General features: G+C 39.4%; 2 protein-coding genes across 8 annotated transcripts in view; one reads left to right on the plus strand and one right to left on the minus strand.

Moving 5' to 3' along the window:
- The window catches only part of APPL2 (adaptor protein, phosphotyrosine interacting with PH domain and leucine zipper 2), a 39,668-nt gene extending 31,894 nt beyond the window's left edge, over positions 1-7,774 (plus strand). Inside the window, exons 14-21 of one of the 2 annotated variants that reach the window (XM_074901937.1) lie at positions 112-200; positions 1,783-1,935; positions 2,059-2,111; positions 3,592-3,766; positions 4,433-4,469; positions 4,596-4,736; positions 5,436-5,483; positions 6,259-7,774. In XM_074901937.1, coding sequence (XP_074758038.1) covers positions 112-200; positions 1,783-1,935; positions 2,059-2,111; positions 3,592-3,766; positions 4,433-4,469; positions 4,596-4,736; positions 5,436-5,483; positions 6,259-6,387 — 825 coding nt within the window. In that variant the 3' untranslated portion in view covers positions 6,388-7,774. The remainder of the gene's footprint in view (positions 1-111; positions 201-1,782; positions 1,936-2,058; positions 2,112-3,591; positions 3,767-4,432; positions 4,470-4,595; positions 4,737-5,435; positions 5,484-6,258) is intronic. The other variant, XM_074901938.1, reaches the window with a different exon arrangement.
- A 79-nt stretch (positions 7,775-7,853) lies between these two features.
- WASHC4 (WASH complex subunit 4) overlaps positions 7,854-16,115 on the minus strand; it is a 41,811-nt gene continuing 33,549 nt past the window's right edge. For 2 of the 6 annotated variants that reach the window (XM_074901933.1, XM_074901935.1), the window contains 5 exons: positions 15,781-15,928; positions 14,348-14,444; positions 13,670-13,866; positions 12,568-12,667; positions 10,706-11,085 (listed from right to left, as the gene is read on the minus strand). In XM_074901933.1, the coding sequence (XP_074758034.1) occupies positions 11,021-11,085; positions 12,568-12,667; positions 13,670-13,866; positions 14,348-14,444; positions 15,781-15,928 (607 nt within the window). In that variant the 3' untranslated portion in view covers positions 10,706-11,020. Of the gene's footprint in view, positions 10,269-10,705; positions 11,089-12,567; positions 12,668-13,669; positions 13,867-14,347; positions 14,445-15,780; positions 15,929-16,115 lie in introns of those variants that run through there. The other 4 variants (XM_074901930.1, XM_074901936.1, XM_074901932.1 and 1 more) reach the window with 3 other exon arrangements.

The following is a 16,115-nucleotide window of genomic DNA, read 5'->3' on the forward strand; positions in this document are numbered from 1 at the left end:
TGGGAGCTTGTTTCCATCTTTCAGTCAATTCCTTCCAACTTGCTTTCCCATTGTTCTTTACGTGGCAACATAAAATGTGTGTAAAAGAGCTGTTTGGTCTTGTTTTCACAGGCAGCTGCAATCAAGTTAAATCAGACAGCCCTACAAGCAGTGACTCCCATTACCAGTTTTGGGAAAAAACACGAAGTTCACCACCCCAGGTAACACTCTTACTTGCATTGACTAGAGACTCATGTGCTCAGTCATGATCTTTTCACAGGGCAGCAGTCACCTGGGAGAAAGCCCCATCTAGGCCTTGGCTTTACAAAACTGTGTGTTCCAGCAAATTCCTCTACTTCTGATGTTTCCTACTGAATGAAAGCCATAACAGATTGCAAGTGCTGAGGGTAATGCTTATTGCTCCACACCACAGCTTTGAAGCTCCTTGCAGTTGGCCATTGGGATTTTGCTGTTTCTTCAGAAAAAAACACAATGCTTTACTTGTAAGTGCTTTGCTGTAAGGGAATGACTTGTAATGTGGATAATAGAGCAGAGTCCCTGGTATGCACTGAAGTAAGTATGGTCTTGCATATTACCTCAAGCAGTGCCTGTCAGTCTGTCACAGGAATATGCCTTACACTGCTGTTAGAATAATTACTGTTATTCTCTTGTGATCATTCAGATCAATCAATGAAGCTCCCCTCTTTCAAAAATTCTCAGTAATATTCTGGGATATGCTTATATTCAAAATACATATTTTATGTATCATTTCTTTGTGTCCACATCATCCTGGTATCTTACCCAGTGGGAATTCTTCAGACTTCATCATCACAGTTGGCTTTCAAGCCCAGTACTGGACTGAAATCCTGCTTTCAGAAGCAGTGTGATAAATAAAATAGGGCAAGTTTGTATCACACTGACTTCAGCATGAAGAGACTTCTCTGCAAGTTTTGTCAGAGAATTGTAAATTCTTACTTAGATACTTACTTCTAGAAATTCAAACCTTTTCCAGATCCTCTGCTTCTCAGGCCAGGGCCTTTACTATGATCTGTGATTCCCTGTATTATGATTGCTTACAGATTCCAAAGATTCCCTATACCATGGGGAATGCCAGTCAATTTCTTCTTAATTTGATTCACAGTACAGGTGTTTGACTACAGAAATATATTTCAGTGGTGGCTAATCTCCCAAATCACTTCTACATCTGTATGCAACAAGAAAACTTTCTAGAAATAGAAGGATGCTGCTAGTAAACCCAGTGTACCATAGGTAGTGATGTGTGTAGTTACAACTTCTGTAGCTGTTTGAAACTTAGCGTTTCATTCTCTTTGAGAAAAAGTGCAGGAAGAAATCTGTCCCAGTGTATAACACTTCTTAACCATCACATTGTAACAAGCCTGTGGCCAAGTAAGATCTAAAAAAGATGTCAGGATTGTCACTGATATGTGTGGACACAAGTCCAGGTCTCTGCTGTTTGCACTGGTAATGCGGCTGTAAATACTGCCACGAGAGGGCAGGGAGGCAAACAGCAACCTGTTGCTGAAAGTCTGCCCACAGTCAGAGCTGATCTGCATTCAGATTTAATATACCAGCATTTACTTTTTTCCTAAATATTTTTAGGTACAAAAAAATAAAACAGAGGTTTGATTAGAGTCCTCAGTAACAAGTAAATAGGAAAATATTCATGTATAGTCATTCAATCCCGCTTTGGAATTTTGAATAATCTTGTCTCCCTTCCAGAGCAAAGATAGGGTGTCATTGATTGATTGAGACTTTTTTTTTTTTTTTCCATTTTCACTTTAGTCAGAATGTAAAGAATATGGAAAATGATAAAATAATTCCCAGTGAATCAGCTGGCATTCAAGACTCTGCACAACTCATTGCTCCTGGAACACCGATTCAATTTGATATTGTACTGCCTGCCACAGAATTCCTGGACCAGAACAGAGGTGGCAGGTATGGCCAGAGACAGCAGTCAATCCCTTTTAACAGTGATTTTTGGAGAGAAAATTAGGTATTGCAACATGGGTGTGTGGTGACCAGAATCTGTAATTAAGAGTTTTTATTCTTATTTCGTAGGCGTGCAAACCCATTTGGGGAATCTGAAGACAGCAGCAAAGATGAGGTGGAAGGTCAGTGCTTCATTTTTCTAGACAAAATTAGTCATGATTTTAGGCCTAATCCAGCTGTCAGCTCTCCCGTGTCTCTTAATGAAAACACCAGACACAGTGGAGCAGCAGTAACAGATCCATAGTACGGTTGAAGGTAGTTACCTTTCAGACGCCAGTCTTTTAAACATCATTACCTTGAAAACAAACATCTTTTTCCTTAACAGTCCAAGCTGTATTCCAGGCTAGGTTTCTTTCAAATGTTTAAAGGCAGAAAGATGTGGTTTTCTTGGGTTTTTTTGTCTTTCATTCCTTTCCTTTTTCCATTTTTAAAGTAGCTGTTGACTTCTTTAGGGTTTGATAGACTGTACTATAGCTGCTTAGTAGCCATTTCTTACCCCTGTTAACTCTGAAATCCACCATCTAAATCTTAGAGGCCCAGCATATAGCTAGGAGCAGCCACACGTGTCTCTCAGCAACGAGAGAGTTTTCACTGCTGCCCCCTTTCCCTCCTCGCAGTGACGTGCCAGTAAAGGTCAGCAGTTCTGACTTGCCTCTCCCAGCACGTGCCGGGCTGACCCTGGCTGTTCTCTTCCTCTGTGCCAGTTACAGCCGCTGTCTGGAACCAGCAGCCCCTCTCAGAAAACTACCCACAGAACCAAGGCAGAACCCCCTGACCCTCGCACCCTCCCTGGCGTGCGCTGTCCCACGGCGAGGTGGGATGGCCACAGGCCGCCCGACAGCGCTGTAGCTGGGACAAGCGGGTGCCTCCGCACCGCCAGCGGTGCTTGGTCACTGCCCTGCGGCCCGGGACACACCAGTGGATCAGCGTAAGCTCAGTTCAGGCTGATGCTTAACAATCTTTCTGGGGTCTTGTGCAATGTAGACGCAGCTGTTGTGGCCTTTGAATAGCCACATTTAGCAGGAGTCATCCCGCTTTACCTTGCTCACCACCAACCATAAAAGGAGCCTGGTCAAATGATGGCTTTGCCATGTGTAAGTAGGAGCCTTATGGTGATTATGGGCAACGAGCAAGGAAGGATTTAATGAAAACCTCACTGGAACCAGCTGAATGGAAGGACAGAAGGACATAGAAGAAAATGAAAAATGTACAAGGTTTAAAGATAAGAGCTAATTTGATGGAAGCCGAGGCTTGTTCACAATCATAAATTTATCAGAGTTTATGTACACCTAATAACAAAGTAGGCAAGTGAATTTTACTAGCTAATCAGATAAGGCCTAAAGGCCCAGTTACACTTTCAGTTTCCAAGCAACTGTTATTGGTTTGGGTTTTTTTTTCCCCTACTCACTCCCAGTTCAAGCACTGTTTAAAATTGGGTCAGAGCACTGCCTGGCTCGCAGCAGGAAGTCACCACTCACAGCAGTCACCACCCACAGGTTTACTGTTGAATTTCCAGAGTGAAAAAGCCAGTTTCATTGATAACTTCAGCTACTGGAAAATTGAAGTAGCACAGTGAAGGAAGTCATGCCTTTTATCTTCCAGATTCCCTCTTGCAGCAGATGTTCGTAGTTCGGTTTTTAGGATCTATGGCTGTTCAGTCAGATGACACCAGCGAGGTGATTTATGAAGCTATGAGACAAGTGTTAGCTGCTCGTGCCATTCACAACATATTCCGTATGACTGAATCCCATCTCATGGTCACCAGCAAGAACTTGAGGTACTGTAAAACCTTCAAATTGTCAACATTCTGTTCTCTTCATACAACTTGTGATTTGTTAAGTATTTTTTGTTTTGTTTTTGCAAGAAACAAACCCTTTGACAGAGCGAGATCCTGAGATTCACTTAGTAAAAATATCTCTTTTCTTACTCTGTAGTATCTAGAAACCATCCTCCTGACTACATTGCAAGGACATCCTACCAAAATTTAGGGGATGCAGTGGGGCTTTAAGGCCCTGCAAAGACACAGGAAAAGATGAAATGCATTGGAAGATTCTTTCCTTACATGTAGCAACAGCAAGAGAGCCATCACTGTCCTGTTGTCAGTGTTGTCCCTGTAGAATGTGTTGATACACGACATTCACTTTACCTGGAGTGTGTTTATGTCCACATGCATGTTAGTGTACCAGCCCACACACTGGGGGTCCTCAGTGAATTAGTGATTCTGAAAAACGCCCTGACCTGTACGTGTCAGGCAGCTGGGGGTCAGGGTCCAGAGCTGAACCCTGCCATTGACTGACTTGAAATCACACATGAACCATTTGATTCTGTGCATATGTTTCCTCATCTGTAAAACTGCTGTAGTGATTGCCTTACTGTTATAAAGCACCTTGAAATTACTAAGAATCACTCTAAAATCCTTCTTTTTCCCTACACATAATTGCAGGTTAATAGATCCTCAAACCCAAGTTACACGAACAAGTGTAAGTAACTTTTATTTTGAATTTGGTTTTCTACCACAGCATTAAATACTCAGTCACACGAACTTGAGCTCTTAACCAAGCTAACCAATTGCTGGGTAAAAAAAATTCTTTATTATACTTTTCCAGTTTGAACTTGCCACTGTGACACAGTATGCTGCTCATCAGGATAACAGGCGGCTGATTGGCTTTGTGGTCCATCTCAGTGAGACTCTGGGAGAAGAATCCATGAGCGCGTATGTTTTCGAGAGCAACACGGAAGGGGAGAAGGTTTGCATAACATTTAATAGTTTATTTATAAAACAGATCATAGGCTTCTTGGCTTAGACATCATGGAAATAGTGCGATAGAAGCAAGCGCAGCTCTATTTCTTGCCAGGAAAATATGCCTTAACATGCAAACCTTTGATGGCTCGTTGTCTAAAAAGGACCAGATTTATAGATAATGCAGCAGCATGTACAGCAAGGAGGAAAGGATGTGATTGTTAATACCAGCATTAAGAGCAAGGGAATGTGCTTTGTCTAGCATCAGCACTAACAAAACCGAATGTCGGCCGTGTTGACGTGTACATCTATAAAGCTTTCAAAGACAAGACAGACAGCTGTACTGGGGTAGCACCACCAGGGGCTTGCTGCCTGTGATAGTAACACAGTTAGAAATAGAGAATTGTGCTGGAGAATTTTTGTAAAAACCAGTAACACTCTTACATCCACTGGAAGAGATCCCCCAGGTTTGAAAATAGTTTGGTGAATAAAACTGAGTTGAGTACAAAGATTTACCAGCCTAAGTGAACTCTGAAGCAGAACCAAAGACAGTTTCATTTTTATGTAGTCAGCATAGTGAACTGGTACTCCACCTCTGCTTTTAGACCAGTATTTAAGACTAAGTTTGCGTGGACACTTCTGTGTTTTAGTCCCAGTTAAGGAACAAAACCCATACAAAAACTGAACTTTACGTATCTTTTTTTAGATTTGCTATGCCATTAGCTTGGGAAAAGAAATCATTGAGGCACAGAAGGTAAGTTTGTTTCATTCCCCATGACTGTGCTGTGCTAAGTCATATTCTGCTTTTGGTTGCACCATCCAGGTACCTCTGGTGTGTTCGGGAAGAAAGAACCACTCATTCTCCTGATAACAAAGTTTTAGGACATTATTTAACAGTCTGTGTTAAATAAACTTGGTTTGACTTTGCAACAGCTTGATTTGAGACGTTTGCCAACCTAAATCAGATTCAGAACTATACAAATCCAGTTGTTCACGTTTGAAAGGAAGCTGTGAGCAAAGTTTTTTAAAAAAACAACTCTTTGGGATGAAGTGTAAATCATACACATTGCTGTTTCACTTCTAGAAACTCATACTCCTTCCTCCCTTAGGAGCAGCAATGTTACTCAGCCCATTGTAGATAAATTTTATCTATATAAAGATATGACGCTAATACATTAATATTTGCTGTATATTTTTGCTGCTGAGATTGCCGAACAATTGGGGGAATGAACTTTTAGTCACAGGGAATAAGCACAGGTATAATAAAGAATTTATTTAGTTATTTTTCCCCCCTGTTTTCAGTAATTTTATCAATGCCAGCTAAGAGCAGCAAAACAAAGGCTCAAAATTAATGACTTTCTTTTTTCTTATAGAGCCAAGGGGTGTTTTTACTGACCCGAAAGGGATTATTTATGTTTCAAACCTTAAGACTAAGGGTTGTCATAAAAGTAGTTGCAAAACTTTAACAAGAAGTACTGGGAAAAACGTGCACTTCTCAGTGCTGCGCACGCTCTTTTGTTTTTCTTCAGGACCCAGAAGCATTAGCTCAGCTAATGAAGTCTGTGCCATTAACAAATGATGGAAAGTTCATGCTTCTGAATGATCAGTCAGAAGAGGATGGAACCATACATGAAGAAGGGGAGGAGTCAGAAGCATAAAAGACTCTTGTCATTTCCTGCAGCCAGCGTGGAAGCAGGAAAAGGAGGGAATCTTTTTGCAAGACTCTGGTTTTCAGTCATCTGCGCACACGAGGCCAGGTTCTGACTTCCTGCTGGAGGGATCGTGGTGCCTCTGCAGTGGAGTTTCCTCTGGATTTACAATGAAACAACAGCTGGACTTGGCCCTCGAGGCTTTTTGCATTTGTGAATGTGTGGTGTACAGGCCTGTCGGGACGCTGACAATCCTGGGGAGTGTCTCAGCATTGGCCCCTTGCGGCTGACAGCTGGGACAGCACAGCTGTCATCCACAAGGGGTTAATGTCAGTTCTTCAGATTTACAGGGGAGCAGCTGCCAGTTCACTGAAATTAGTGCAAGCTGTCAGCTCCCTTAACAAAGATCCGGCCTCAAATTTCCTACCGTAGTCAATTTTCATAGTTTGCATGGTTATGTGCATCTGAATGAAGGTTAAAAATGCACTATTTACTTTATTTTCAGATGAAGTTATTTTTAGTCTAGTTTTAAGTGTAACAAGATTTATCTTTTGTGCTAGCCTATTTACAAAACAATTTGTTAAACACTAAATTTTTCCTATTAATATAATCTATTTTTATATTGCATCTAGAATAAGCTTACAAAACAAATCTAAGTGCCTACTCTTTCCTTTGTGAGGACCGCACTCTCACATTCTGTAATTAAATAATGGACATAATGTACCTCCTTGATTCATTATGCTAAATACCACTGATATGCAAACATCAGAAGAGTCAACAAATGTGACATGTTAGTTGCGTGCATTTTTCTGTGGGTAGGTTTCTTAAAAGTTAAGTTGCCAGACATGATAGTTGTAGGACAAATAAGTACTTTTATAATAAGAATTCTTTGTATTTTTAACATTACAGTCACATGCAACAGCTGAATCTACCACCAGTCTTTGGTTTTAAGAAACTGAGCAATAAAATGCTAGATTGTAATTATACAATGTACTGATTAGTCTCGTAGTACCTTCTTGAAATAAGACACTAGATATATTTGGCTAATAAGTTTAGATTCTTTCCCCTCCAGTTTAACCTGAAAACCTGAGAAACTGTATCTGGCAAGAAAAAACAAAAATAAATAGTTATTGGGGGGTGGGGGGGTTGTAATCTGTGGCATAGTTTGTATTAATCAAGATAAAGGTAACTGGAACAAACAGCTGAAATTCCTTGAACTTAATTCAACTTCTCCTCAATCACTTACTAGGAAACTACATTTTCTGTAAGCAGAATCTGTGCTACAGCATCTGAAAGATCAGTTTTCAAGTCTGACATTGGATTTATTCAATTTAGCTGGTTGTTGAATGTTTAAAAGAACCATGGAAGAAAACTGTTAGTAACTGACACAAAAACTTCTTCATAAATAAAAGTTGAAGCTGTCTTATTAAAAAAATTAACACCTGCTGAACTGATATTACTGAAGACACTAAGAATGAGGTTCTCAAAATCGCATTTATTAACAATTTTATGTACATAATGTTCTCTACTCACAAACCAAAGAGACTGAGGTAACAAAATACCCTTTTGTACAATGAGCGAGGAAACATTAAGTGTTACATTTGGTCCTTTGTACCTGAGAAGCTGAAGACAGCTGTTGTTGATGGACAGCAGATGAAAACTCAAAATTTACTTCTGATTACAGACCACATTAGGACCTCCAGAATCTACCCCACAGCACAGACCTTTCACTTCCCAGTGATGCAGACACCAGCTGGGTGCTGCTGCTGGGGCCATCCTTATCCCCAGGCAGAGCAAACACTTCTGACCTGTGGGTTAGGGGGGGCTGTGCTCTGCTCCACCCCGGACTGCGGTGCTTCAAGGGGGAAGGGCAAGGCAGCCCCCGGCTTCTGGCAGCATAGGAGAGGGCAGCTGCAAGAGCTGCTGCTGCCTGTACAGGCAACAGCCTTGGCACAAGACTGGACACACAAAGGCAGGGGTGGCAGCTGCCTTCTCAGGGAGGAGACTGCCCTGCAGCCTGTTCTGCCCCTGCCTTGAAGAGAAAAACCCTAGAGATCTGTTCTGTGTCCCTGCAGCAAACTCATCCTCCCTTTCCTTTCATCCCCTCAGGGAATTTTGAGTGAGCACATTGTTTAGTTTGGGGGATTTTTTTTGTTTTAACTCCATCTCATCTCCAGACAACCAGTTAGGGTCCATTTTGTTCCTATAATTGGAACAGGAAGGCAAAAGCCATTAAGAGAGTAGTAGCACCACAGCAAGAATGTTGCACCTCTTCCAGATCCTTGAAGGGGGAAAAAGGATTTAACGTAACTCTCACTGACAGAGGGATGTGTGACATCAAAATCCAGGGCCCACCTTGTATTTCAGATGAGAAAAGCTTTCTGCATGTATATGCTGCTACATGACAAAAAGAAAGAAATCTAGACTACAATCCAGTATTAGCAAGAATAGCTCTTATCACTGTACATATTTGTATGTATTTATATATTTTTGCCACATATAGTATACAGATTAAACAGGGGTCTATAAAAAATAGGCTTACATCTTTCCTGTAGAATTTCCATCACCAGAATGGCATGAACTTGTTAACCACCATGCACAGTTAAGATTTATATTCAACTGCAAAGTATTACCTATCTGAGATAGTGTCTTTCCAAAAAAATAGAAGGGAAAATACAAGTCAAGATTTTATTAGAGCACAGGTAATGTCTTGACTGTACATAGCTACCTAGCAACTCCGTCCCAGGGGAAACCAACACCGCCTATACGTGATTCTGCAGTTGCTGTGGAAGAGGAAAATGCAGTACTCGGCCACGCCAAGCCAAGAACTTACATGACTTCAGATGAGAGGGGAATATGGAAATATGTACACTGCAATAGCGACAGTATGGAAAGGAGCAGCAGCAGCAAGAATGCTGATCTCAGCAGTGCTACCGAGCCTTCAGTGCGGGCACAATTTGGTCAAAAAAGAAAATGTACACAAAATACAAAAAAAATACCTGTATCAAAATAAAAAAGCAAAAATATAAATCAGGTAATGCAGCATTCTTTAGGGCAGTCTCTGCAGTTATAATGATTTAAAAATAAAAACTTGAATGAGTTCAGCTGATTTAAACAGTTCATGAAGCTTCTGTGTCATGTTTTCAGAACCACATGAAAGGACTTTCACATCCGTCTGGGTCTTTCCAGTTGCAACAAACGTTTGTCCTAGCTTTCTGAATGTTGAAGTGACTGGCCGGAAAGGGAGAATAACATCAGGAATTGTGGCTTAAGCAGTGACCCAGGGGTGGGTGGAACAATTTGAACCATTAAAACACCACCTTTTCTGTAATCAGATGAAAGAAGCTGGCAAGTATGGTCTACAAATAGTTAAGAGTGCCACCCCAAAAAGCAATTCTCAGTTGGACTGACTAGAGTGATTTCTTCTAGTTAGTAAGACCAAGAAATGTTTTATGTTCTGGGAGATTAAAGCACAACTACATCTTTTAATGAAAGTGGTGTTTACTTTTAAGCTAAGTCTAGCTACTGACTTAAGTTAGCAATCTGAGTAACTCTTGCACAACCTAGAACCTCTACTTGCAGGCATTACAGATGTTATATTTATACAGAGTTCTCACAGTGTTCAGCAGCTTCTGAAGCCTGCAGTGCAATTGTTGTTAATCAGGCATGTAAGACTGTATGAACAACACAGATGGTACAACAGACCTACAAAGGCTAGGAAATACAGAATTGAGGCTGAAACTTGCAATTAGGCACAACAAATTCATGAACTGTAAGATCACTTAATAGTTACAGACACCCATCACACAGTGTCTGGTCATAAAAGGAAGAGCTGATTGTGGTTCTGTCTTGGCTCTGGATTTCCTTACTTCTGTGGATGCAAATCAGACCTTCGGTATGAAATGAGAAGTAATTTATTATGTCAACTTTTCTGGTTTGCCCATTCTCTGATATGGGGGAAAAAACAGTACGGGAAAATAAATGCCTGACAGGATCCCAAGTTCCCACAATGCAAATACTATCTATAGTAATAATAAGGGTTTGTGGAATAAAACATTAATAGGAATTTCCATTTTGTGTAATAGCTTTAACATACACTGTTACACCTACAGTGTAATCTGTGACCACATTAAATACAGCAGGACTGCATAGAAACATGTCTGAATTAATTTTTGGACAGGAGATAAACACAGCATCTTAATTTTTTCCTGGTTGAAGAGATGCACCAGTTCATGTTGTAGACCAATGGCCTATGAGTTGGTTTTTCTGTTGTTGTTTGGTTGGTTTTTTAACAGCTATGTTAGAGATGCAAGAACGCATCTAAAAATTAGTAAGATTTTTTTTAATCCGCACATTTGTACTTTAAAATAACTACCTCCAAGGTCAACGTTTTATATAATTACTTTCAATCTAAAGAAGGTGCTGTAAATAATGTAAACTCCTGAAAAATAGGAGTCTCTAAAGGAAATATTCACAAACACAGACCTAGCCTCACTGGATGCTAGTATACTACTGTACATTTTCTCTTGGGTTTAACAGAGCAAGTAAATCAAATCTAGAGCTTTTACCCCTACAGAGTGTTACTAATAACAACAAGAACATGAATTATTTGATTAAGTAATCATCGCCCATACCAGCCACATCATTTCACAACAGGATCGGCAGGTGTAGAGTTGGAAAGATCTCCGTTGCTTGCTTTAGCAGATTCTTCTACAAAAATAAAAAATAAATACATGCATCACGTTTAAGATTTTATTCAAGGCAGTAAAAACAGTCTTAGCATATATATAATGCTGATGTCATAACACACTTGATACAGTATACCATAGTCCACACATGCAAACTGATCTTGCAGCACAAAGGGTCCTGGCCCTATGAAGAAATCTGTATTTGGGGTGAAAGGTTTCTTCAACCAGTAGAACTTGTGTAAAGGTTACATACGCAAACATTTTGCAGAGTTCAAGTCCAAATATTACTGTAGATGGCAAAGATATGTTACCATGTTCAAAATTTTTCACCCTGGTATGCATTTCAAGCTTGTCTCACCACAAAACATGCTTTTCAGGGACCTGAACACATATCACAACAGTGAATATTTAACCTAAAATATAATTAAGTAACTGATGTTCTACAGAACGCTCTCCTAAAGAAGCCAGGGTAGTATGTCTATTCTTACTCATCACAATACGTGCAGTTGGGTTTTGGTTTGGGGGTGGGTTGGTTGGTTTGTCTGTTTTTTGGGGGGGGGTGGGTGTCTGGAGGGTTTTTTTGGGTTTTGAGTTGAATTTGAGAAACTTCACAGAATATGATCAAATATAAGATTATGCTAAAAGACTTCTTTCTTTGCAAATTGTTTTCCTAGAGCAGAAGAAAACTAATCTTTGGCTCCAGTGACTATAATCTCACAGGCCACTTGTGCCTGTCAGAACTACAGTGGAAAACTATTTACTGAATCCCTTTTTAATATACTACTACCTGAGTTTCTAAGTAAGTGTACTTTTATATTTTAATCCTTGGGAGTATTCTCATTTCTTTGAAAAGAATTTTCCTATACTCAAGAGAATCTTTCAGAATTCATGAGGGAGAATATATAAACACAGAATATATAATGCAAAATACCCATGTTACCTAGGCAAGAGACCATACCACAAATTAAGATCTTACCCTTTTAATATAATTCAGTGGTAGACCAAAACATATCATAAACAACTCGAAGACACCTATGGTATCTGCATCACCTGCCTACATAAGTTGAAAAACAGCTGGTAAACAATAGGTGAAAACCACCCATTTATTTCACACCAGCAAAGGTTGTGCAGAGAAGGCTGTCATTGTCCAAACTGGTAACTGACAGGGTAAGCATGGTGCTGAAGTTACTGAATTTAGTATTACAGCAAGTATGCAGTTCTCCCTGCCCCACATTTTTTTGGTGCTTTTTTTTGGTGATATTGGGGTTTTTTTGTTCCACTTCGCCTCAGAAGCTCAGCTTGAAATTCACCCCATTCCAAAGAAGGCCTCTGTCAGCTGTTTTTGACTCCCCAGTCACCCCTGACCCCATAAAAACTCTTTCTGGAATACTGAATCAACCCACTGGCAAGAAAGCAGCTATGGAAAAAGAAGAAAAGTACCTTCCCCATTAAGACACGCACTGTCATGAGCCAAAATGTTCCACATATAGTGTTCACTCACCTTCTTTTTCTTTCTTTTCCTGGTTTTCTTCTGCTGCAGTTTTATCTGCCCTGAAAAAAATTCTTGCACTACTTAGTGAGAAATAAAGGAGTTCAAATTCCTAAGGGAAAAGATACAGAAGAGGAGTGTCAGAGTATCACAAGAATGAATTTGTAGACATATTTAAATGGGATTTTTCAGAAGCATCTAAGGCAACTAGATTTCGGTATCTAAATCACTTTTGAAAATCCTCCCTCATTCATACCTTGTTTACGTGTATTTTACAAAGCAAATATGAGCCAAAAGCTTGAAAGAGTAATTTAGGCAAAACAGCATCAGTGCAATAAATCCGTCATTGTAATATACTGAGGCTTAAGATAAGGTTTGTAGCAGCAGTGACAATTTGGAGCAACTTGCCCATGGAAAAAAACACGTAAGTCTATAATTTAAATGACCACAAGCTTGATCAGTTTCTGCACAAGATTCAGTGATATGGGTTTTTTTAATACAAGAGGATCAAATACAGTGCACACCCGTGGGAGCCATGAGGGCATACAGGGCTCTCTGTTTCAACAATGAATGTGCTTTTACTGAATGTAATCATGGGCTATTTTTAAATAGCCAACCACAGATTTGTCCCATAGCCTCGTCAAATCAAGAGCAGAGAGAAAGAAAGCATTTATACCACCGATGAAAGCTGAACTGCTATGCCTCAAAATTCAAATGCATCTTTCCTTTATTTGACAGCTAGTGCACCATTCAATTTAGCAGCTCAGATTAACACCTCAGAGCAACTCTGAGGGATCAGTGTCATGTAAAATCTTTGTTACAAGAAATTTAACCAGAAAGTTATTGTCTCCTATCTAAGCATTTAGGTTTAACTTGCATTAGATTTCAAATCCCATGGGACAGCCACCAGGACAGGTTCCTGACGCAAACATTACAAACACAACATCCTCTTTGGATCACACACCTCAAGTCTTTATGCTCTTTTTGCATTGTTGCTGTAGACAACGCTCTATGTTTTTTGCTCTTGATAACCTCCATCAGCAAACAGACACCTGAATTTTGATGGTTAAGTGCAGAACTCAATACAGGACAGATAACTAGAGCCATGCTATACCTGTAAACAAACTTCCAGTCGCTTGTGGGTAAGGTTCATAGTTTGTAATAGCTTTTCATCTTGATTAGTGGACTGCACATTCTGTTGCTTAGCTACTGCTCTTATTTCCTTCATGTACTTTTCTCTGACAGACTGGAACCAGTGTAGAGAATCAAACTCCTGGTACTGATCCAAAAGCTTCAGAATGTACGCCACACCTATAGTCATGAACAAACCACGCACCAAACTCAACATGTAATTTGTAAAACATTTTGTGAATTTAAGTGGATCAGCCTAAATTGATAATTTCCACAAAATTAACATTTAAATTGCAATTAATTTACAATTAAATTTAACAGAAAAAGAATCTTAGTAAAGAACAAGCTTCAATTTTTGAAAACCTTGTAATTTATCTAAAGACTTGCATACCTTTTCATCTGCTGAGATCTGCAAGTTTTGAAAGAAACTGGGGAGCACCAACATACGACAAAACTGTCTGCTCCCATACTCAGCTATTCCATGCTTAGGAGATTCTGAACAAATAACAGCCCTTAAATCCACTGTGCTAAAGCCATGACAACCCAAATTTAAATTATGGAATTTTTAACTATGGGAACATACAAAATACAAACAAAATTTTTCTTGCAAATACCCATTATGTTGGCGTACTCAAAGGCTAGCCAGTGTGCTGAAACTCACCCATTGCAAACCCATCATCAGTGAAAGCTGCTCCACTTTTGTTCTTCTTATTCAATTTCTCCTTGCAACTGATTGAATGCTCTACAAAATTGAGGGTCTGAAAGAGTGAAAAGCTGTATCGGAATCATCAAGAGAGACTCACAAATTTTAAAAGGTATTCAGATGCATGCTCTTAGCTATGAATATAATTTCATGCCCGAAACTATGATAATTGTGTCTCCCATCATTTGGCGTTTTTGTATGAAAACTTGTCCTTTTTTTAGATTTTTGGGGAAGAAAGCAAGTTAAACTTTGGAAAACACTTGCATATTCACGACTAAAAAAATCAAAGTCACATCATCTTCACTGTTCTTGTCAGACTCTTGTTACTTCACATTCTCTTGGTGACTACTAAAGATAAACATGTAAACAAGTAAAGGATAATTAAAATAGCCTATGTTCCTGGAAAGCTTAAAGATATTAGTGATTTAAAGCTACAGGGTGTTATTTCATTCTATTTGGAAAATTTTAAAAATATTTCAATAGTGATACATTTACAATTATGTTGAACAGTAGATGCAGGTAGTAAAAATCTATCGATGAGTATGTGTCTGTATGCAATAACTACTCGAGACATGCAAATGTGTGTAGAGTAACAAATTCTGGAAAGCCTATGACACACTCAAATTTAACTACAGTGAACTGCCTTTTGAAAACTAAAATGGATGGTATATTCCTGAAACTGTGTTTATCAGAAAAAAAAACTTCCACAAATGGGAACAAAAAGGAACAAAAATATTTACTTTCCTTCACTTCTATCACCATGACATACCTGTCCTCTCACAGTCTTCAGTTTGTGGCTCATGGGTACTCCAAAATTAGTTTCTAAAATGTGTTGTTACACATGAATTTGTTTAGATGACTTGGGCCTTCAAACTGAACTGCTTCCAAATGCCCAGAATGCTGCACTCAAGTGTGCATCACCTCAGTTCTGTTGGACTCTTTATAAACAAATCTCATCAGCAAAAGCAAGTCCAACTGCAATAGAGAGGGCTCCAATTTTACTGCATTAGAACGTGATGTTAAAAGATCCTAAAGATTCCTAATGTGATGCAGAACAGCACACACATGAGAGCACTAAAGAACATGATTTTAAATTCCCTTCATCCTTGCTGTTCCAATTCCTCCTTTTTCATCTCGGCTTCTCCAAATTTGATTCAAATAGAAGTTTTTAAAGTTACCTTTTGAGTGCTAGTACAATAATTGATGTAAATAAAGGAAAACATTGCTTTGGACAACTATCAACAAAGCCACACTCAAAACAATCCCACTCAATCAGGGAAAACACTAGAATATGCTAGTCAATAGCCTAATACAAAATACTTAAACACAAAGCTGATGTAGTTTATTTTTTTTTTTAAATAAAGACTGGTACACACAATGCAAATACTAACCAGTGGGGGAACAATTATATAGAAGTTCCGCAAATGCATATTCTTTGGACTGCGGAATTCAGGAGCAAACACATCCACAAGCATTTTGAAGTACTCTGTTCCTTCTGCAAAATTACGTGTGAGGTCACTGAGGACAGAGTCCAACTGCCTGCAAAGGATAAGCAATGTGTTACCTGATTTCTGCTAGAAATGTCTTTGTTTACTCACTCCTTAGGGTAACAATGCTTTCTTCACCCTTTGACTACACCCACAATCCAGTATTCAGACCAGTGTCCAAGATTACACTCTTCCTCTATAGCCACCTTGAATCATGTTTCTCAATTGTATTTTTTTAA

Source organism: Athene noctua, chromosome 3, assembly GCF_965140245.1.
Source record: "Athene noctua chromosome 3, bAthNoc1.hap1.1, whole genome shotgun sequence".
Taxonomy (NCBI): domain Eukaryota; kingdom Metazoa; phylum Chordata; class Aves; order Strigiformes; family Strigidae; genus Athene; species Athene noctua.